This window comes from Pyricularia pennisetigena, assembly GCF_004337985.1.
Source record: "Pyricularia pennisetigena strain Br36 chromosome Unknown Pyricularia_pennisetigena_Br36_Scf_19, whole genome shotgun sequence".
Classification (NCBI taxonomy): Eukaryota; Fungi; Ascomycota; class Sordariomycetes; order Magnaporthales; family Pyriculariaceae; genus Pyricularia; species Pyricularia pennisetigena.
Genome location: NW_021940931.1, coordinates 20,663 through 43,306, shown reverse-complemented (window position 1 = coordinate 43,306; position 22,644 = coordinate 20,663). Strand labels below are relative to the sequence as shown.

The following is a 22,644-nucleotide window of genomic DNA, read 5'->3' as shown; positions in this document are numbered from 1 at the left end:
GATCCCCTTTAGTTTACGCTGTGAAGGTCGTTCAAGCTTCCCATTTACCACCAAAGGTCGGGCAGGGCAGTTTTCATGTCCGGATGGGAAATGGCCGTTGCAGTTAACGCATTTGGGGGCTGCCTTGCACGGCTCTTCCTCTGTCGCATGTTTTGCTTCACCGCATATACCGCAACGCGCTTGCCGTACGCAGCGACGTATTTCGCAATATCCCTGGCAACCATCGTGGTGGTGTGTAATTTTGCGTGATTTTTCAACCTTCCGCGCACGTTTCGACACTCCGAAAAGCTGAAAAGGCTTTGCGGGTTGAAGGAAGGACACTATCCACGTGCCCTCAGCCGTATGCGGGTCGTAGCCATGTTTGGAAATATGCCAGTTAATTGGCTGCTGGCCTGCTGCCACGGTAATCTCCTCCTGGATTACATCATGTACGTCCTTTCTTCCGTCCAGGCAATTGAGCGTTCGGGGCACTCCAGAGACGGCGTATGTGTGCCAGGTTGTCGGGACAGTGACTTCCCGCGCGTCCAATGCGTCCATAATGGCCTTAACCGCGCTGGGGTTAAGGAGCTTTTGCCGTGTTTCCTCAGAGGCCACCGTAACACCCCAGCCCGTGGGGTTTCGTTTGGCGTTTGGGATTTCACTGTGTGGCACTGATACCAATTCGGCCAATTTGGTTGTTACCGCGTATTGCTCCCTCGTCACCATCCGCATTTTGTCATTTACGCGGATCAGGATGCGGTTGGTCGGTTGTTCTGTCAAACGTTTCGGGGCTTGGGTGCGGTCCCGGCCCGATTGGGAGGGAGCTGCGGAGCTGTCAGGTGCATTGCCGGGCTTCGTACGTATCGGGTACGAGCGCGTGGCCGGGGTTAAAATTCGCGTTGGGGCCGCCGCTGGTGGCGTGGCGGCTCGCTCGGCCCATGTGACCGATTTGTTAGTGGGCGTGCCTCTGCCTTTAGAGGCCGACGACGCCGTGCCCGTCCTTGTAATTAAGATGCTGCGCCTTTCGCTGGAACTGGTCGGCGAACGCGACGGGGAGCGCGAACGCTCTTTTTCAGGGAGGGTGCGACTGAGGAACCAGCCGCTGATCACATCGTCAAGTTCAAGAACAATTCTCCTAAGCGCGGCGTCCTCCGGGGCCTGTAAACTTTCGAGCTTGGCTGCAAAGACCTCTTCGAGCCAGCTGCCGACTGTTTCCACGTTTTCCAACTCCTGCTGCAGTGTTTTGATGGCCAGGGCCGGGAGGCTGGAGTACCTTCCGCGGCCGGCCGGCTCAGGCGCGTTAGCGGTGCGCGTGTCGAGAGATACGTGTTCCGACTCGGCCTGGCCCTGCGGCAAAGCCTGCGGCGTGCTTTGCGGGCGCGCGCGGCGGTTTGAGACCTCTGGTGAGGCCATGACGACCGGCGCCCGGAGGGCGAAAATTCTTCAGCTGTTAAGCTTATTGGTGTGTTTGGGTGTGAATCGCTAACAAAGGTGGGTCTGACCCATGAATGGTGGAGGATGCTTGACGTAAATATCGTCCGGCAGCATGTTCATAGAGTCATTGTTGTACAAATACAGTTGGCCCTCTGCTGCGCTGTATCTGACCTGAACAGGACCACCAGATCGTTTGGCAACATCAAGGATCTTGGAAACCACTGCCATTAGTTTCTTCAAAGTGCTTTCGCTATCTTCCTCCCATTTCTTTATCTCGTCAGTTACATCCTCAACGATTGGGGACTGAAAGAGGCCACCGGTGTGGTAAGCTCGCACAAGCTTCTTTGTTTGCGATGCCCAAAGTTGCGGCATGATATCTTGAATATGTAGGGGTTTGTGGGAGACTCGGGTCTTAATCTCTAAGCATTGTTCTGATAGGATCGTTTTTCCCTCCACTACCACCCTCAGTTTCGACCCTGGCTGTTCATACGATGCTGACAATGGCTCCGGCGGTGCCTTTGAAAGTTGCAAGGAGGATAGCTTGTGAGCAAGGATGCTACTTGTATCTGCCCCTCCAACAGGGGAAACGTAACCATCCACCTCGTATCTGACGAGAAATTTGAGATCGCCAAACAAGTATGAAGCGATCCTGTAATGTCCAGTACTGCCCTGTACCTTGCTCGTGGTGTATGCCTCCTCAAACTCGTGGCCGTGGCCCCGGAACTCGTTCGGTGCGATGTATCGCCTGGCCTCCTTCTCTTCGCGGGAGACAAGAGCCGTCTTGCCAACAATCTCAATGTTGATCACGAAATCCTCAGCCCCGTTCTTCCCGATCCTGGGTTGGACAAACGACAGCAGCTTTCGAATGTTGTTTCGGTCAGTTACGACATCAATTGAGCGGAGGTCAACCGAGGGATCGGTGAGGAGCCGGCGCGAAATAAAGGCTCAAGCGGGCTTTCAGGATGGCGGGCCAGGTTCTGCGCCGTATAGAAGTAGCCCGTGTCCTTTTCCAGTCGGGTAGGACCGGTGGGCGGTGACCATTCAGCGAGACTGCCCGGAACGGCAATGGTCGGCGTCGGACGCTCGATCCAGTTGTATGAGGCGAGGTGACTGAACTCAGTTATGCGAGCATCAACGGGTAGATTCATTGCATTCAGGCTCGAGAAAGAGATCTTAGCAAGTAAGGACATGGTTGGAATGTATTGGTAAAGTCAGTGTGTCTAGTTGGTGTGTCTCGTGTCTCGTGTATATAGCAGGCGGTAATGAATGATGGACAGAAGATTCTGGGTATGATCATACCACATTTTATAGACCACCCCGTGAGGGGTAGCTGTCTCGTTCACTTTTTATGTGCAACTATATTATCGTGCCCGATCTTCAATCAGAGCAGGGAATACCCAGTGCCCAACACACCTATGTTTTCGCCTGAAGATTTTGACGTCTCTTTCATCTCAACAGTCCAAATGACTACCTCTTCTAAAATGCAAGTCGAACTATCCCTTCACTTGGGTTCGAAGACCTTGACCCGCATGGTCGTAATAGGACTCACTGCCCTGCCGACAGTCTGTATTGGTTCGGGGTTAGGGTCAATTGTTTACACACTCTATCGCCAGTCAGACTGGGCTGCCAATACAGTAACAGAACAACAGTGCATTTTCACTCTGAAAACCCCTGCACGAACCTCAAATCTGTACAATGGGAATCTGTGATAGTGACGGAATACTTGATAGCCTCTGACGTGCTCCTGTAATACCCATGCTGCCAATTTAGGTTACAAACCAACAATCTTTCGGAACGAGGGTTGATACGACCTGAATCACCCGTTTGTGCCAAGCAAATAATTTGCGGTGCCGAAGTGGGGTCTCGGTCGACCGCTCAATCCGCTTACTATTCCCCAGTCGAAACCACTACTCCATTTGATTCTGCAAGGCCAGCCAACCGGGTTGCGCGCTTGCCCCCCGCCTCGCTGATGGAGGGCTCTTGCATTTGGAATGTTCTACGGCGGTGGTTACTGCCTGCCAAAGAACCTTGCACTTTCGCAGAACTGCCACCATGATTTGATAGTCCGTCAGGGCGTCCATCACGATGCAGGAGGCCCTCCATTACCGTGGCACACTATCTTTGGGGCGGCAAAATGCGGGGTTCAGTGTCACATGGTGATGCATGGCGAAATTAATTAACTAGAGGTTAATCATCGAACGACAAGAGATTATGCAATCGACCAGGCCACCCTCAAGAAGCCATGCGCACATTCTCCAAGACGTGGCAGTGGTGGTAGTGGCGTCGGCGGGCATGGTAGCCTGTGCACTTGTACACTAATAACTATATGGCCGAGAAAGAGTGCAGTAGATTGAATTGTGGGCGATTGATAATGCGGTTTTTTCAGCCACCCAGAATTCCGTCTTGCCCCATGCTGAATGGGACCGCCTGCATGAGTGAAACGGAGGATAATCAACTTTACTACCACGTATTATGTCACACAAGGCTCAAGGGTACCAAGTATGGCAGCTTCTTGCTGCCCCCAAATTTAGGACTCTCGAGTCCGGACGGTATTGTCCGACTTGTTGCCACCCGCTGGACCTGACGGCCACACACATTTGCGTGTGGAAAAAAGATACGTTGAACAGGGTGTACTGCCGAAGTAAATTAATTGCGGCACCGTTTGAGTAGGGTGAAAGCTCCCTCGACTGGTTGATCGGATGGGCAGCGAAGACTTAACTTTCTTTTTCATGGTCCGGGTGTCAGCCACCAAACAGGTAGGGTAGAAAGCCCGAATACAAGGAACGAAAGCTCCGCTGCCCAAGCGTAACAAGAAAACAACTGTGGTGGAACTCGGTCTGTGACGCCATCTGCTGAAAGTTCGCTTCCGAAGCGCCCTCCACCGCTGGCACACGTTTATATTCCTACCCCGCCAGGCTTGACGATGCTGTCATGGATAAAGTAGTAAGGAATAGTCGAGTCGTCGTATACAATCGCAAGGATAGTCCGCTTGCCACGTCCCGGACCTGGGAGAGGGAGGTTGTCGCAACCTCGGCGGCCTCGCTTGCAGCGGCAGCAGCCTCGGCCACCGCAGGAGGGACGGGCGGGATCGAGTCAGAAGGCGGCGAACCGCTCGACCGTCTACGTCTCTGCCAGGTGCATGGGAAGCAACCACTCGACCTCTGGAGGCTGCGGGATGCGCTGACCACCGCCCGGCTTCACGGGAGCGAGTTTTATTGAGGATTACAAGGCAAAAGGACAGTACACATTGCTCGCTCTTAACACAGTATCGAAATGGGTTGTTAGCGTTTCATCCAGCTGCGGGGAAGCAGCCACTTAGATTAGTTCGACTGCTTAGAATGTTCAAGTTAGAAACTTTTGTGTGTGGGTCCGTAGAGTTGCAGGGAGGATGAGTATCTGTCATGCTGGCTAGGGAGTTTGTTTAACTTGTTCGATGTGGCATCTCGCTGTGACCATTGATGTCCAATCACACTGACCTTGTCCGCAAATTGCTCGATCTAGGTCTTCCTGCTCGAGAAAAAGCGAGCAGACGGGCAAACTCGCAGTCACTCACTGATAAGACGCCATCACGATATTGTACCAAATTTCCTAATGACCGGGAAAATGGCCTTTGACGAGATTTCGGGGTCATTCGCCGCCTTGAATATCCAGGATAACACTGAAACGCAAAGACAGCTCCCCTTTTTCTGGGGCCCTTTCCACGCCAATCGGGAACAAGTTTCTCCCGACGTGCCTGCGTTTCTGTTCCGAGTTTGCTATCCTGGTTCTTCTGGCATGTTATCTGGGAACTGGATACTCTCACAGGATGCCGCTCAACTCGACACGAAGCTCGGCAGTCAAACAAGTATGAACTCTCGACCAGCTGCAGAAGTGGCCGATGCTCTCAACCGACATCTCTGGTGGCTGCCGAAGAGCCTTGGGCACTCAAACTTCGTCTCATGGACAAGCTCATTTTTATTCGCGCTGAAGCTCGTCATCTTATTGCAACATTACCGCAACCTATCGCTTGAGCAGGTCCATATCGTCATTATAAGTACAACCCAATTTTCCGAGTTGGTATTCGTCCGGGACGCCTACCTCATTGATAGGTATACCAAATCGCTCAAAGAGGATGCCATATCGTACAAGGACGGCTACCAGAAGAGCCTCAAAACTCTGTGGGGCATGCGTCAAATGGGTTACTACTTTGGCGAGTTCCTTTCGCAGGGGGCGCTTTGCATTGAAGGCAAATCCTCAGTTGTCTGTGCTGCAGAACTGGCCCGCCGCGGTATTTTTGAACTACACCCGGAATTGTTAGAGGATCCTACTCAATGGTCCCAATGGGTGAGGAGGAAGCGTCAGCAGTGGGACAGGGAATACGCCAAATTTCACTCGTCGCAAGGCAAACAACTGTCGGACCTTCTCGCCCCGGTCAGCAGAGATTTCCAGCTTCCTATGGCTGTTAGCCTCTTATCCCTACAGGCTAGGGACCCCGCAGACCTTGAGCTCCTAATCTTCCTTGCCCAATTCACGGAACATATCGACTTGACCACGTTAAAGCATAACGGTGATCTCATCTGGAAACGTCGGCGGTCCCTCAGCTATAAATCACCATACGACTCCTTGGACCAAACTATGCCCGAGCTACAACAATCTCTCACCTTGGTCAAAAACGTGGCTTTTTTGCTTGACGCAAAGAAAGATTTCCTGTTTCTCGTCTCCCGCCTCGAAAATATTGTCAAGGCTATCAGCAAAGTCTGTGCGACAACGAAGCAAGGAATGGAGAAACTCATCCTGTCAAAGAGCTATCTTCGTCTAGCAAACAGCGTGGTCATTGACATTGAGAGGTTCACTCGGAAGCTGTTACTGGCAGTGGATGGTCAATCATACACCACTTTCTTCCTTATGACCAATGGGAGCGCCTTGGAACGTTTAGAAAGGCTGAAACAAGATTCAAAGCTTTCAAGGATACAGTTATCGAAGTACATCAGGTGGGAATCTAGCGCGCCTACCTGAGTATGCCACAAACGGTTGGAGTGGTAGAGTTTGCGGATCTGCTCGCTGAGGAATGTCCAGCATGCTTTGAGCAGCCGGACTGTGATGCCGTCTGTGCCTGGAGACGTGCTCTGCACCCCGATGCAGGCCTTTTCCGCCCCTCCACAGAAACCGCTGTGTCCCACTTTATTTTAGCTTCTTAACAGAGCAAGTCGTGAAAGGATCTTTTTTCAAGTCGCCCTCTTTGGAAAAACGGCCAAGCACTTCTGTCTGCAGCGTTTGTGTTTTAGCAGCTGGATCGTGGATGGATGTTCCATTGTGGACCAACTGAGGTGACCAGAGGTTGGGCGCCAGTTTGTGCCAGCCTACCACGTCCATAGGGGTTTATCGTCTGTCATATGGAATGAGCTTTCTTGTGCGTTTGCTTCACTTTACTGGAGTAGGGAGCCAGCGTTTGTGTCTGAGGTTATTAGGCCGGCCGAAGCTCGATCTTTGGGCGATCCACTCTACTCAAAAGATATATGTGAAATCGAAATTGGGCTTTTGTTTATCACAAGCGATTTCTTGGCAAATTTATGGTCAATTTCTATATTTTTTCGGGATACTCAGCAATAATGGAACACAGAAGCTTATGGTTTGGGCTAGACCTCACGATTGTCTGCAGTAATTTCTTTGTTATCTTTCGCTTTGTGCACGAGCGATGGCAAGTTGACTTTCTTCCGGTGATTAACAAGGCAGTACGATTATTTCATCGTCATTTCCAAGCCTTTTTGTGAATCAACCGAAGCGGCGCAGGCTGCAATGCAAATGAAGAATTCCCAACGGCGCCAGAGAAATGTCGCACGATGGCAGTGTCTTGAGATATTTAATTTCGTTGATAAGCTCACCAACCAAGCCTTCTAACTCCCAATGAAATTGACTTGTTAGCATGTGGGTAAATCGGAATGCACTTGCTCAAGGACCAGTGCAAACATCTTAGCCACTATTTTATCGGGTTGCCTTTCCGAGCCCTGCACCTGAATTGGACTTACCCTAACCCTGGAGCAGATCTAACAAGACGGTTGGTATTAATCCTGGCATAATTTTGAAAATGTGAGCCGAGAAAGATCACGTTTTCGGCTTCGTGCGTTCCTGTGTTGCCCTGCCATCAGCCTGCCATATTGCCCTTGAGACTTGTATAACTTTCTACAACGGTTGTAGACTTGGGGCGGGGAAACATGGGCCGGGCTTTTCAGCGCGATGTTGATAGGTATGGCCGATAAGCCAAGCGGGTCGCCAGCACACAAAGGCAGCTACCCCTCTTTTCCCACGTAAGCCATCTTCGGGCGGCAGCCTATCTGTCCAATTTGATTGATGCACGAGTGGACGTGCAATGGGCTAGCAGAAATCTGCGATGTAACACTGGCGTTATTACTCGCCCGGCCCCCAAAAAGCCCAATTGACATCGTGTGATGTGGACCCCGCCATTTGTTGCCCAAGCCTAGGAATCGGGCTGCGCTCTTGCTCCATCCCACGAAATGAAGGGCCTCTTGTATGACTTGCCGTTTTGCAAGGGGCCCAGTTCATCTCTTGTCCAAGTCTCTCATGCAGGCAATTACACTCAGAACTATGTGAATCGCCAGCAACGTAGATACTCCGAACCCCATGGCACAAGAGACCTGATTTATCGTTACCATTGCTATCTACGATTTATCCACCCCGCTTCGTAATGTCAACATGTTGGGAGTGCGGCAAACCTTTCCCTTCGGGCAGGCGGGCCCTCAAGCAGCACCGCAAAAGTACCAACCATACAGAATGCCGCCGGTGCTACGACATGTTCAACAGCGCGCAGGACCGGGTTAGCCACGAAGCGAATGAGCATTCGTGTTGTGTCGACTGCGACCGCGAATTCGCAAATCCTAATAATGCGCGCCAGGCAAGCACTGATCCCGAACCAGGCTACCTATACCAGTCACTTTTCCATAATTACTTGTCTCCCTCAGGCCCAGCTGAAAACTGTGGCGATGTGTCTAACGCGACTTTCGTGACCAGCACTTGAACTCCAAAATCCACCGTGGCTCGTCGGTCCAGTGCCCTCTGTGCATGAAGGCATATACTACCGCAACCGGCATAGTCAACCATCTCGAGTCTGGCACGTGCCCCAACACGCAGAACCTCTCGCGCGACGCCCTTTACCGCCTTGTCCGCAGCCGTGATCCGCAGGGCGTCATTTCTAAGAAATTAATCGGTTGGACTGGTGAGGTGGAATACGAGGCTACGGTTCACACCTGGAATGGATCTGGCTACGAGTGTTATCTATGCCACCGCGTTTTCCAAAAGATACAAAGCCTGGATCAGCATTTGAAGTCTCCCGTCCGTAAGTTGGCTGTCTGACCCTGCGCCGTCTTGCCTCGCTTTTACCGTTGTTCCTTTACAGCCCCTTCCTGTGGGCGCGGCGACAGTTTCGGTCTAACGGCATGGACGTGGAATTTCGTAGATCAACAATCATATTATCACTGCCCGAAAGTAACCTGCCGCAGCGAATTCAAAACTCTGGCATCCCTCATCAGCCACCTCGAAAGCGAGTCTTGCGGATATATACGATTCAGCAACGTTCAAAACCGGGTCAAAGAGATGATGCTTGGTGGGAAGCTCATTGGACATTAGTTTGAAACGGCAGTCTATGGCCTTTTCTCCCACAAACATCCAAGCGCTAGCGTTGTGCGGCAACTCGAAGATGGAGGCCAGAAACGTTAGAATTCACCAAATTGACGGGAAAGCCAGGTAACAGAGGTCAACCCAGCAGAGTATTTTCTGCGGAGATCGGGCTGATGAAGATGGTGTTCGGAGTTCACAAGCAGTAAGAGGTGTTGAATTTTACCCGGCGAATTGCTTTTGTATCAATGTAACAGAACCACAAGCGAGTTTTCACATGTTTAATGGAGCATTTGCCGAACTACGTTGGCTTGGTGTTCTTAACTGTGAGGCAAAGTCACGCAACATCTCAAACGTTTGTCGTCAATGGATATGTAGAGGAAATGGTTAGAATCACAAAGCATACTCAATGTTTCCCCGACGAACCCTCATCAATCATCCATCAATTTTACCCACTGAGACCTATGGACGATCAATTCGGCTCAACTTTGAGGGAGCTTTCTTATCAAGGCTGGACAACTCGGGATATGGTATGGGCCGATACTCCTAACGTTGCCAAAATCGACAATCTTCGGCGCGTTGGTGACAACCGTGCATTGGTAATCCCATCGCAGATCGACACCGTTCAACAGCCATCGAAACCAGATTTCGTAATTAACCATGCTCAATTTCGTATTTCCAACCAGAACCTACGTCAACCGGGGACTTTCCCAAGCGAGACCCGGCCACCGTTCCCAAATAGGCAGACCATTCAGAATCTAGGCATAAGGGGTACCTTTTTAACAATTAGGGCGGACAAGCTCGAGTCGCCCGTTTTACGCTATGAATACTGGACTGCCAACTGTAAATGGGACAGCTATGTGGGTCCAAAATTACAGCGTTGGGCTTGGCTTGAATTGTACAAAATGGAGCCGGAAAGCCGTCCATCCCCTCTTAATTTTTCAAGTGCAACGCCCCTTTTATCCGATTTGTATACGTTTGAGAAACCGAAAAGTTGGGATTACGCCGATGATGAGATACCAAAATTATATAGAACAACGGAGTCGAATATAAAATAGGTTTCGCTATAGGGATGGGATTGGTTGAAATATGTGATGGCGAAGAAATATAGGTTACAAGTAGACCGGCCTCTCCCATTATAGAGCTTTTGGGCTTTTACCGGTCGTCAACCGTGTGTCAATTTGGTCATCTAGCATGTCAAAAAGAAAATCTTCCGTGTTGGGGCGGTTTGGAATGTTGCCCATCAAGGCTCACTTGCCGATGGGCCACTTGCATGTATTATGCACGCCAGTGTGACAAGCTAAATTTTAGGCCCGATCGCAAAGCGCTCAGTACGGGACGTCATGTGGAAGCCTACCCTTTGGGAAAACGACTTCAGATGCACTTTTTCCAGAACACCACCACGCTTGCTCAACTGACCCTCAAGCCCACAGCCAAAGCCTCGAAGGCCGCCATGAACATCGCATGCGACATCTTGATGGAAATAGCCGAAAAAGCTGCCAAACTCATTCCAAGACCGGTAGGCCAAGCCGTCAAGCTGTCAAGTGAGGCAGTCGATGGTGCTAAATTTCTCGCCGAGAAAGTCGGCGAAAACATTCCCGATGCCGCAACTCAGACAGCTCAAGACATTCCCACAAACTACGGCAAAGCAGCTGCGGTAATCTTGGGGATATCAGGAATCGCTATGGTTGCTGCACCGGCTGTATTTACGCTCCCAGCGCTGGGCGCGGTTGGCTTCAGCGCGTCGAGACCTATTGCAGGTGAGTTTGGGTATTGGGGCAAGACCTTTCGAGATGGGGATAAACAGAGTAAGTGGGAAACCCCGAATCTCGGTTGACGAAAGTCTTTTTTTGGTCCATAGGTAGTATTGTGGCTGCTGCGCAAAGTGGTTTAGGCAGCGTGGTTGCGCCTTCGCTCTTCGTCACTTGTCAGAGTGCAGCGATGGGAGGTTATGGGGCAGCGACTGTGTTTGGACTGGTCCAGGTCGTAGGAGGAGCCATGGCTGTATCAGCTGGAACTGTGATTGGGCGGATGAATTCGTGGTTGTGAAATTTGGAGCAATTCTCAGTGGGAGAAGAGCATGTTTCGCGCTTTCGGCTGGGACAGTCTTACTACTACCGGAACGAGGGACTGTTCAATTTCCTCTCGCCTTGCAACGCGGTATCGTATCTGGACTTCTGTGTTCGCAAATGTGGCGTTTGCTGAGCTAGTTGTTGTTCTGAGAAAACATGCAAAGGTTGTTAATTAAGGAAAAAGGCTGACGAGGACGATCGGGTTGGTAAACTCGTTCTTAACTAACCTTTTAGAACGTGGCGGTTGTGTGCAACACATGTATTCCAGGCCCCCAAATTGTGTCACTAACGCTCCAGAAGTGGAGTAATCAGTCCAATTGAGCAGCGAAGCGAAGCCAAAGCAAGGCCTTCCGATGCTGGTAGATGACTCGGATTTGCGGATCAGCCGCCTTTCTGAGCGGTCGGCCGAGCTGCTCAGCGCTTCGTGTGTGACGGCATTCACATACCCAGCCTGACCAGACTGCGCCTATAAACTCGACAGTTATCATCTATTTGTTAAAGTGCTCGGCATGTAGGGCATCCGAATAGTTGCGTACATCGATAAAAACTTTGGTCACAGTAGGAGATTCGAGTATTGTTTTCAGTGTTATACTATGCTTTCCCTGAGGCAGCCACGAACCTTGCATTTTCTCCGCATTATGGAACAATGCGCTCAATGCACAACGTAGATTGGGTACCGAAATAAACATTTATTATACATAATCTTTTATGTTTGCTGTGTTAATTTACACAAAAGTACATGCCATACTTGCAAAAACCATCTGGTTACACGGCTGCGTCAAACAACTGGTTTTAAAGTGTGTTGGTCACACAGCGTGCCCCATGGTGCTGTACAACGTCTAACGTTTTAATCCACTTTGATTCCCCATGTCCTTCGTTTCGCCATACAACCCCACTTCCCCATGCCAGTCCCATAGGTGCCAAGCTTCGCAACGTCCGGACTAAATGACCAACCTGAATTGTGCCGCCGAGTTTTTCCTTCCTGGCCCATCACGACAATTTTTTTCCGTCATCACCATACGATTTGTCATCACTGAGTTTATCACAATCCCGAGGCTCTGGTTCAAATTACCAGCGTTCCCCGCCATCGACATCGCAGCAGTTCAATTTCAGCATACGGACAAGACGTCCGAGGTTGCGATTCTAACAATTGTGACAACCCGCCCGGTGCCACTTGCACCACAATCCTGACACTCTGGATTATTCCACCATCATTTCGCTTCCTTCTCATTTCGGTTACTTTGTCCGTATAGGGAATTTGGCATCACTTTGCCAAAATCGCTATGTCACCTGGTCGAGTTTCAGCAGCGTGGATCGTGGTGGCCGGCCTGCAATGAAAGGAAGGCTTCAATCCCAAATATGACGCCCCAGCATGCCGCTCATTTATCCTGTTTCTCCTCAAAAACGTGGCCCAATTCCTCACAAATCCAGGTGGCCATCTTGATTTTCCTCTCGGAAGGATGGGCTGGAATTAGATGAGTCTGGGAATTGACTAGCATATGTTTTTCCATAACTTCTCAGGCTATATTCGAACGCAAGGTGATCAATATATGTACTTTGAGCATGGGAATACGGAGCAGAGTAACTGACTTTAAAACAGGGGTTCAGCATGCTTGAGCCCGTGCATGCCTGTAGTGGTTCGTACTGCCCATCGTTTCCCAAAAAAAACATGCCGGGAACTAGGCGTCATTCAAGGCGATGTGGAGGCGCTTTGCACAGAGGATCTCTCAAGGACTTTCAATACAGCCACAGACCTCCAACAAGGAGGGTATTTGGGGGCTGCCTTGTCGCCATTATTCTTGGCACAGCAAAACTCCACATAAGTTAATCTCTCGTCATCACTTGCCATTTCTGTCATGTTTGGTCTTTCTCCGCATTCAGACACAGGCCTAGGACGTGCTCAGCGTACCAAGGCCAATGTCTCTCCTTGACATACCTTGCCAGCCGGCGGACACACCAGATAATCCGGTAGATGCCAAGCAGGTTGCTGGTGCTACCAATCGTAGATTCTGTCCACAGTACTGTCCGGCCGCCATCGCAATCCTCCCGCGTTGTGGCTGCGAACTTCCAATCATGGCCGACGATAATAAGTGCCGGGAGAAAAGCTAAATCAGGTGTAACCGAAGGAGGTATTGAGATCTGGCTAGGTGCGGTAACGGCAGCAATGTCTTGGCTCAGGACGCGGACCCCCGCCTCCCCTTCACCTATCTCGTCTTCCATGTCCATAGCGGCCAGCGATCGTTGTGAATGCCGTGGAATTTGTAGTTTATTCTGTTGCTCCTGCCGCTGCCATTCGAGCAACCTCCACTGTGCGGCCTGCCAGACCCCCACCTGCAGCTCGGCCTTCTCGCCCGACTCGCCGGGTCTCTTCGCTTCGGCGCTGATGGCGATGGGCCATTTGTTCAGCGGGCCAAAGTCGGTATGATTGATGGATGTTCCGGGCGTCCTGCGACGCAGTGTCTCAATAATTTGTGCCGGTGTCTTCCATGCGCCAGTCCTGTTGGCCGCCTCCATGGCTGGCTGATCGAAAACAGACGCGCCGTTGACTATAAAACAGTAATCGACCTTTTTTCCCGATGAAGAAGACCTCGGGAGGATGTCGGGAGTAATTCTTGCGGTTGTGCTAGGCAGTATTGGCGGCGCAAAATGTCAGCAACAAAGTTGAGTTGGGCGAACAATACGAGAAACGGTCATACCACGGCTCGAAGTCGACAAATCCATCTGCTGGAAGCGCCAGGCGTAGCAGCCGGTAATGTACAGCCTGATTCCACCCATTTTCGTCATGTTTGCGTTCTTGACAGCGTAAAGCGGCGAGAAGCACCTCGCAGACTCTAGAGGCGGGGACGTCGGTGATCAAATCTCCCGTCGTATCTTCTTCTCCCCTCGTAAATGCGGAGTCAGGTATGCGATACCCCAACGCACGCCTCTCCTTTGCCTTCTCTTCCGCGTATTTTAGCTCCTGCTTGAGTGACGCGTGCAGCACTGGTGTATCACCGCTTGCAGCTTTTTCGAGCTCAGACACAAGCGAGAACAGCTCATCCGGTAGTCTGCCGTTAGCCAGTGACCGCACCTGAATAGCTTCTTCGGGCTCCACCTCCAATTCTGCCTGCCTTTTGCGAGGGCTACTGCTGCGCTTGCTCGTTGCCTTCGATGATGTAGAGTAACTGAGGGAGACATTGCCGCGGAGAGCGGCGACGGTAGGACGGGGTGTCTGTTCGACCTCCTCAACTTCGGCTTGGTGACTCGGAAAATTTCGCTGTCGCTTCGTCGGTGGTGTGTTTATAATTGGACTAGGCGGCACATCGCCAGTAAAACGGCAGGTTTGGGTTGCGGGCGGCGTCGGCAGATCGCTTGATCGAGTTTGCGGGTACTCGCAACGCTTGCGCTTGACGTCTTTTTCAGCCGTCACTGGCAGTCTGTCGATCCAGTGAGAAATGCGGTCATGCATGGTACATCGTAGGATTGACGGCAAACAATGCTTTGTGGCAGATTGATGGTAAACAATGCTTTGTTTTGATTTGCGCCATGGTTGTTGGTTAGCCAAAGGGCACTAGTCGCTAGCCCGAGGTTTACCCGAGTAGTATGGGCCATCCAAGTAGGTTTGTAGCGTGTCGCTCCACACACCAAGTTGGCTAACGAGGCCAAATTACCAGCCTGGTATAGGAATGTGGAACCACCAAAGATCTTGTTACTTTTCAGCACCATCCAGATGAGAAGAGGGTGACATCACACAATAACACAGCACCAAAGCCAGGATTTCGACCTTTTGGTAAGCCGTCATCAAATAAAACGGTCAAAGGGAAAAGGCTTCATTCGAATGGACCCAATCTTGGCACAAGTCGCCCAGAATCTGGCCACCCTCGTGGCGTCCATCCGCCAGCACCAGGTTTCGGGATGAGCACCCACGATTAACCCAAAACCTGGATTCTGGCTTTCGGTGAGAGCGCTTTCGGCACCTCCAGTGCCTATTTATATTGAACCTTTGTCTCTAAGTCTCTCACTTGCTTACTCTCAAGGGATATTGCTAAAGCCAAATTCCATTCCACATAATTCACGATTCCCCGATCGTCCGCAAATTACAACTGAAAATGTTTAAAACGCGTCCTCGAACCGAAGCGCAAAGACTTCAAAGAGCTTTTTGCACACGACGACATGGTATCGAGAAAAAGATTACAAGACTTGAATGAAGTGACGGGTGCAAGAGCTGCACTTTTGTGCATTTACAAGGGCAGAGTATTTTGCTACGATAGCGCCGGCGTTTTGACGGAGTTGGGAATCACACGTCAATTTTCTCAGCATTTGGAAATCACACATTAACATCCCCAGAAAGACTTGGGAACATCCAAGATGAAAATCGAATCAATTTTGTCGCATTCAACATTATCAACCATGCATATCTATTATCCTCAAGAATCAAAGAGCTTTTCCCCGTAGGCTTAGCTTGCATTTTCGTGTTTGGAGCAATTCGAGTTGGGGGTCATGGGCGGCAAATTTCGGGTTTACGTCGCATCGTGACGATTTGGGCCTTTTNNCCGCGACACCATGTTGATAGTTGATAGCAAAATCAGATGAATGGTCTGGTCTGTTGTTCGACATGAGAGATGAGAGGGCTCTGATACGAAATAAATTCCTTGTTTGGTCGCACAGCTGCCTACGCGCCTCCGCCTACGCGCCTCCGGCGCCGTTCGTGATCATTTGGCTGCATTGCAGCTTGTATTTTTTTGTTGATAATTAGCCATGGCTTGCTTCCCAAAGTTTCCTCTCTGCATTGTCATCGCCCTTTTATTCAGGCTTTGTTGGTATTACATGTCAAACGCTTGAAAAAGAGGGTGTATGTATTAATATCTACTATCGCCATGCATGCGAAACGTTATGTATAGCAACAGCAAACTCTGTTGCGAAATCGTCCTTCGCCTTTTTTGAGGGTGCGCCATGCTTCCTTTTCCTAAGTTTTGCGTAGCGCGGATAGGAATGTGAGGTTCTACGTTGGAAATGAGGAATCGGGGTTTCAATGTAGAATGGCCTGTGCGAAATGACTGGCTATTGTCATCCCACCCACTAGGCCCACAATTTCAGGAGAGGGCTGCCGGCCAATAAGCCATCCAGTGTATTTTATTGCATCAGCGGCAGGGTTGGTCTTCGGCTGAACGCACTAACCAAAGATCCTGCACTCAGAAAGGAGCCAGCTCTACTTTTCAACCGGGTGCAAAAGCTGGTAGAATTAATTACTTTGGGTTGGAAGGTGACAAATGGGCACGGAACGATCTGCTCAAAGAATGCGTTGTTCTGGAGCGCGCAAAATAACGAATCGACCGATGCACAGACGAAATTAAAGCGCCATGGCGCCCCTACCTCCCTTTAATAGTACTATCATCTGAATTGATAAGCGATAACGATTTCCCAATCGCGAAAAGCACCATTTCCATGTCACTGTAATCCCCACGCGATAGCCTACAACCACCACATCCTCGATTTTCCATCAAATTTAGCATCTTGTTTCCTCGACCGTTTTGGATCGGCAGCTCCAAAAATCTACATCGCTGACTAGCATGGACCTCTTCAAGTGGCTCTCGATTATCCCTGACAGCTAGTACAATCGTGTTGAAAACGAAACATGAAGCTTTATGGGATTTTGACCTGCAATGAGTCCAGGTAAGAACTGCTCATCAGGTTGTGGGACAACGAATCCGCCTTGGTCTCTGATAAATTGGAAGGCTGAATGGACGCGATTGGATCAGGTATCGCCATGTTAAGTTCGGAGTTATCAGTCAGAATGTCGACCACCTTAACATGCAAATTTCCCGCCATAACTAGTCCACGCAACTAAATGAAGCGTTTGCTCCTAGCTACGGCGATAATGGATTCCTTCCATAACATTTCCTCAGTGATGCAGGACGCCTTCCATTTTCGTGACTTGGAGCAACAGCGCAATCCAATTTGAGGGCCTGGGGCGGCTCAGAGCTCGAATCTATGAAGCCTGGCAAGGACACACCGGCCGCTAAATCCGGTAGGACTGCCCGATGAGTTCCCATTCGACTGAATAAGTTTTGTAGCGAATAACTCCTTGCATAAGTCCGTTATCATCGATTTCTACCTCTTGTACAATATACCACGCCTGTCTTTTGCCCGAGGAAAGATGACAAGGTGTCTGGCGATTGGTCCATGCGAGAAAAGCTTCTTTGCTCCCGCATGATGTCCCCTGTCTGAGCTTTTTGCGATTGAGCCGGTCCTCGAAAATTAATGGGCCGAGTACCATGGAGTGAGTTCAATAACCCAAAGACTACATCCCCGCTGGCTCCGATGTTCAGGCGAACACCGTTGTCAAGTGACATGTTCCGTAGCATCTTCCGCAACTCCACCGACTGTAGTATGGTCGCAATCACTTCAAGTCGAAGTGATTGATGCGCGCTCCCTTGGTCGGGTGGGGCGCGTGGGTTTCTGCAACGAGCTGGAGGGGACCTGGAATTTATAAAGCCTTCCTGAATCCAATCTCTCGACCCAAGTTTTCTTTATCTTTCGTCACCGCTGGAAAACTAACATCTCGTTACTCCTTTGGTCCTTCAGCGCACCTGCCCGCGACGTGACTTGCTGCGAGAGCTCCCTATCTGAGTGAATTGTTATAGTGGTGTTGTTGGAGGCTTGCATGAGGAGCTTCTCCTGGAGCTGGCGGTCTTGGTTATGATAGTCGGCCGCGGTGGCACCATAGAAGTGGCTATTCGTTATTTTGATAATATCCGTTTTGGTCATGCTAAGGTGTTGAAAGCGACCGTCATGAGTCCAGGCCCCGGCAGGCCGACACCGAGGTGGGTGTCGTCGGCCAACAGCGGCGCGGGGGTCTCGGTGTGCTCGCCGGAAACGACGACAGCGTTGCCGCCAAGCAGTCCAGAAGTGAAAACAATTACACAGTAACGAGTGTATTCTCTGTATACTGGTGAGGCTGCTCTGCAGCTCCCTTGGATCATCTGGCTCACCTCCTGAGCCTGGTGATCCTGGATCTGTTGGATCATGTGAGCCAGATCCGGGCCAGTCTTTAGTCAGCCGATTAGGTAACCAATCACCTGACGCATTGCTTACTCCCATGAGGGACTCCTACCGTATAAATATCTTCACGTTTAATTTGCTATTAGAGAGTAGGAGAATAGAAGTTAAGGATCTCTATATCAACTAGCCAATCACTGCTTATGCCCCGCTATTGTAAAGTCTGACAGATCATTTCATGATCCTAGTGATCCAATCTGATCACTTGATTCCTGATGATTCCTTTGGGTCAGGTTAACCTGGTGTCGTCCCACCTGGCTTACTTAAGAGGCCTTGACCCCGCAGTGTCGCCAGTGTCGCCGGGTATTCTTGATCCGTTACACCCAACGGTCGTCACAGTACAACGCACTCCGTGCATTTTGATTCTTCAATCAAGTCGACTACCTCCATGCAAGCGCCCCGCCCGACCAACCAAGGGGCGCGCATCAATCAGTTGATTGTGGCATACCAGTAAGGGGGCCCAGACCCTGAGGTCGTGACCCCGCGTTCAGCTACAAAGGGCCTATATACACCCTATTAGAGGCATGAATCTCTACGGACGATTCTGGCTCCTTAAGCATCTCTTGAGGCCCCAAAAGATTATTAGCTATCTTGAACGTATATAACCCTTCTAAGCCTGCAATTCGCACCCTTGTTACGTCGGCTCACTTTGGATTAGGAGAGCGGACAGCTTTTCGTCACCGCCGACCCTACTTTTATTTTGACCATCTCCTCGCTCCCCCGGCTATAGAGAGAATGGCTTATGCAAGGACGAATGACTCTAACAGTGCCGATATTTATCGCAAAAACCTCTTTGCTGAGGGAAGCTTCAAATATGTCTGGCGCGGCGTTTACAAAGAGGGCGCAAGGGCGGGCCAGGATTGTGTGGCAAAAGAGTTTAAGACGGGCCGTGTGTTCGAGGATCACTATTTCGACGAGGAGCTGAATGTGATACGCCGCACCCAGAGCATCATAAACAATTGGCACGACGAGGGCATCATCACCCAGCGCATCTTGCTAAATACTCCCGCGATCTGGGAGTACGAGGATAGCCGCCACAAAACCTTGGTCGAGCCTCTCATCCAAAACTTTGAGAAGTTCAATAGCAATAGCGGCTGGACCCCCAACGACGGGGACGTTTGGGCCGAAGCGATGCAGGCCCTGAGCCACTTCTCGTACCATAACTCGGGCGGCCAAGTCGTCCTGTGCGACCTCCAGGGCGGCTCTTACCGGGATGGCTACATTCTTTCGGATCCGGTCATCATGTCCCAGGTCCAGAGCTACGGTCCTGCCGACCTCGGCCCCGACGGGATCCGATCCTTTTTCCAAAGGCACACCTGCGGGCGCTTCTGCAGGCGGGAGTGGACCAGGCCGCGGGTTATTGGCAGAGCGGCTATCCCGATGAGGCAGGGAACCACTATGACGACTGTTCCGATGCGCCGAAGCCGATATCCTCTTTCTTCCCTGGCAGAGTGACGATATCACTGGTATGCCCCTCCACAATCATTTCGAGTCGAAGTGATTGATGTGCGCGCCCTGATTGGCGGGGTAGGGCGCGCGTGCACGGACGAAACGCGGTCGAATGTGATTGAAGATCGGAGATATTAATCACTTCAACCCAAAACGTGGTCGGAATAAATCACGACGAAATCCTCGCGACAAAACCGGGGATGGCGGCGGTTCGAGCGTTATTGTTAGCTTGTCCATATCTTCGAGCTCTTCCTGTTCATTAGCCTCTTCTCCATTATTATTATCCTCCAAAATTTCCCTATTACTTTCCTGTGATTTAACAACGTTGTTTTTTGCTGACCAAAAGCTCGTTTGGATCCGGAACCACCCTTCTCGGAGCGCAAGTACAGCAGGTCCACTGGCCTCGTCAAAACCCATATCCGACAATGCCGGGAGAGAGCAAGGTGGCCACCGATCGTCAGAACGACATAGAAAGCTTGTTAAGCATCTGCTAGTGCAATATTAAGAATTCCCTCAAATCTTGCGCTGTCCTGAAAAGAGTGATTGATCGAACGTTACACACATAGCGCCAGGCACCACCGGGCAATATCCCAAGTATTATGGTAATATGTCACGTTGGTTGTCCGACTTAGAGCAAGCGGTGCCTATCGCGACATGGAATAATGCCGCGCAGCTGGTGACGACCAGAGGGTTGGGCGGGTACCGACCAGGTGGGGTCACACCCCTCCCAACGACACTCGCCCAGGAGAGATTACCGACCGGCAGAATCAGGATTACCTAAGGAAGAAGTCACGTCACCGCACGTGCCGGTTCAGTGATCCTTTGAGATCACCACAGATCAAGAGAAATGATCTCACTGATCTTGTGAGATCAGAAAGATCACACTTGGAGAATATTACACAATCCTTTTCGCGCCGCTCATTCCACATCCAAAAGGTAACGGGAGGCATTGTGATAGTCTGCGTCGGTGTGAGTGGATGTAAGGATTTTGTGTATGAGAATTGTTAAATCATTCAAATCAGAATTGTTCAGGTATTTATGACCACCCGAGACTTGCGTGGTTTATGCGGAGTTGGGACTTGATTCTGCGGGGTTAGTGCCCCACTACTTCGTATTTGGTACGAATAGTTTCTGTTGGAACAGCCCAAATCCATTCTAAGTATCGCAGAAAACGTAGAGTACGATTTGGAAAGGGGACGAAACGACGACGTGATAAGCACTTGGGAATAGAATTTACCCCCGCCCCAAACCAACTCCTACCGACGAGGCCCACACGCCATCATGCAACTGTAAATTAAATAAGCTTAGGTTATTTCTAAGGTCCTTACAGGCCTTTCGATAAAGACAAACTCATACGGCCAGCAAAAACCGCGTCTGGGCAACCCTGAGACCCTGTGAATCAGCCCCTTGTGTATAAGGAAAGAAAAATATAGTTATCTAGCTTCATCCATGCTGTCGTCGATACGTTTGCAGCGTGTTAACAAATCTGCCCCACAATTTCCACGATTTGGGCTCCATATTATAGTAACCTACCGTAGTGCTTGCTTCCCCCCAAAATTGCAGACTAACTTCCTGCATCGTGATGGACGCTCTCCTGACTGAGATAAGGATAAGTGACTATCAGATCGAATACAGGTCTATATTGACAGAGTATCAAATCATGGTGGCAGGTTGCAAGCTTCTTTGACAGATATTCGCCACCACCGTCAAGCATACCTAATGCAGGAGCCCTGCATCGGCGCGGCGGTGAGCAAACTCGAAATCCGATTGGCTGGCATTGCAGAGTTGATTGGCGTAGTTAGCGTTTTTGACTGGGAATAGGAAGCGAATCAAGCGGACATTCGTAAACCCACTTTTGGCAGCGCACATTATTGGGGACCCGGCAAGCCATTGTTGTATTGCAGATGGCTGATAGTGCATCAAATCGGACAGGTAGGCTGCTGCCCGACGATGGCTTGAGTGGGAAAAAAGGGGTAGCTGCATTTGTGTGCTGTTCACCAACCCCTCCTCGCTTGGCTTATTCTGAACATAGCGCTGGAAAGCCCGCCTATGTTGCCCCCTGTCTACAACCATTGTAGGAAGTGATACGGGTCTCAAGGGCCAGATGGCAGGCTGATGGCTGGCCAAGACAGGACTGCATGAAGTCGGAAAACGTGTATCTTCTTGGCTCACATTCTCGAAATTATGCCCATGAAAGACCTTATCGCGAACGAGAACAGTGTCTCAAGGGGGCTTCGGTGGTGGCGGTTTGGGCACACTGGTCGTGTCGTCTTTTTATGATCGTTGTTGGTGTGCCAAAAGGTGGGAAAATGGGCATTTAGCTGGCTTGGCTATTTCTGTGTATCTTGCTCGAGCCTATTGTCAAGTCCTTTGCACTCGACGAGCGCTTGTCTCACGAGATGGCACATCTGAAGAGGATCTGGGATGGACCGACGAAGGGTGACTATGGGTTTAAGATGAGTAGTTCGATTTGTCGTTAAAGGGCCGTTATCATATATCGCACCGGGCTGGACCGTTTTCTACCTTAATGCTACAGTATCGGAAATGATTGCACACCACCATTGGATGAGATGAATTTCCCAAGATTTCGGTCAACAACAATGTCATTATGTTGTTAGTGCGTGTGTGTGTTTAATCTCAGGGGAGCTGACATCCGGATCCGATTTTCTATTTTTATCTGATTAGTCAGGGCGTGCATTGATACTAGAACTAGAATAGTCTCCAAAGCACATTTTCCATTGTCCACAGGTGGCAACATGGCAGTCTCAGCGAACGGGTACTCGCAGTTTTATCGCTCCGGCTAAATTTAATACGTATCACATTGCCATGCAAGTTGCCGTCGGCTCTGCCTAACCTGTGACGCCCGACAGACAAAGGCCTTTCGTAATTGCTGCTTTGTTTGCCGCTGACGTAGTTGATCATTCCGGTTGCACAATGAGATGACGGTGCGCTTTCTAGTACCGAAACGCACAAATTTCGGTCTTCCCGCAAAATCAGCAAGGTGGCTGGAAAGGGTCTTTGAGTTAGCCTAAACAGGTCTTAAAACCACAAGAACAAAAACGAA

The 22,644-nt window shown here is 50.4% G+C and overlaps 7 protein-coding genes across 7 annotated transcripts; 4 read left to right on the top strand and 3 right to left on the bottom strand.

Moving 5' to 3' along the window:
* Positions 1–4,344: 4,344 nt before the first annotated feature.
* Positions 4,345–4,632, top strand: PpBr36_11381 (uncharacterized protein; the record flags this gene model as incomplete). The annotated part of the gene is made up of 1 exon (XM_029898483.1): positions 4,345–4,632. One exon carries the CDS (start codon positions 4,345–4,347, stop codon positions 4,630–4,632), a length of 288 nt encoding a protein of 95 aa, XP_029743268.1.
* A 384-nt stretch (positions 4,633–5,016) lies between these two features.
* On the top strand, positions 5,017–6,408 carry PpBr36_11380 (uncharacterized protein; the record flags this gene model as incomplete). Its single annotated transcript, XM_029898482.1, has 1 exon — positions 5,017–6,408. One exon carries the CDS (start codon positions 5,017–5,019, stop codon positions 6,406–6,408), a length of 1,392 nt encoding a protein of 463 aa, XP_029743269.1.
* A 1,687-nt stretch (positions 6,409–8,095) lies between these two features.
* On the top strand, positions 8,096–9,033 carry PpBr36_11379 (uncharacterized protein; the record flags this gene model as incomplete). The annotated part of the gene is made up of 3 exons (XM_029898481.1): positions 8,096–8,224; positions 8,419–8,743; positions 8,804–9,033. The coding sequence occupies 3 exons, from the start codon at positions 8,096–8,098 to the stop codon at positions 9,031–9,033; spliced, it is 684 nt and encodes a 227-aa protein (XP_029743270.1).
* A 2,052-nt stretch (positions 9,034–11,085) lies between these two features.
* PpBr36_11378 (uncharacterized protein) lies at positions 11,086–11,730 on the bottom strand (the record flags this gene model as incomplete). Its single annotated transcript, XM_029898480.1, has 3 exons — positions 11,086–11,239; positions 11,321–11,559; positions 11,713–11,730. The coding sequence occupies 3 exons, from the start codon at positions 11,728–11,730 to the stop codon at positions 11,086–11,088; spliced, it is 411 nt and encodes a 136-aa protein (XP_029743278.1).
* Positions 11,731–12,783: 1,053 nt separating this feature from the next.
* On the bottom strand, positions 12,784–14,620 carry PpBr36_11377 (uncharacterized protein; the record flags this gene model as incomplete). Its single annotated transcript, XM_029898479.1, has 3 exons — positions 13,790–14,620; positions 13,030–13,716; positions 12,784–12,982 (listed from the first exon to the last, which is right to left on the bottom strand). Exons 1-3 carry the CDS (start codon positions 14,539–14,541, stop codon positions 12,784–12,786), a joined length of 1,638 nt encoding a protein of 545 aa, XP_029743274.1. The 5' UTR covers positions 14,542–14,620.
* A 2,992-nt stretch (positions 14,621–17,612) lies between these two features.
* PpBr36_11376 (uncharacterized protein) lies at positions 17,613–18,121 on the bottom strand (the record flags this gene model as incomplete). The annotated part of the gene is made up of 2 exons (XM_029898478.1): positions 17,613–17,756; positions 17,861–18,121. Coding segments are annotated over 2 exons (405 nt in total), but the record flags the coding sequence as incomplete, so codon positions are not given.
* Positions 18,122–18,866: 745 nt separating this feature from the next.
* PpBr36_11375 (uncharacterized protein) lies at positions 18,867–19,586 on the top strand (the record flags this gene model as incomplete). Its single annotated transcript, XM_029898477.1, has 1 exon — positions 18,867–19,586. One exon carries the CDS (start codon positions 18,867–18,869, stop codon positions 19,584–19,586), a length of 720 nt encoding a protein of 239 aa, XP_029743271.1.
* Between the last annotated feature and the right edge of the window lie 3,058 nt (positions 19,587–22,644).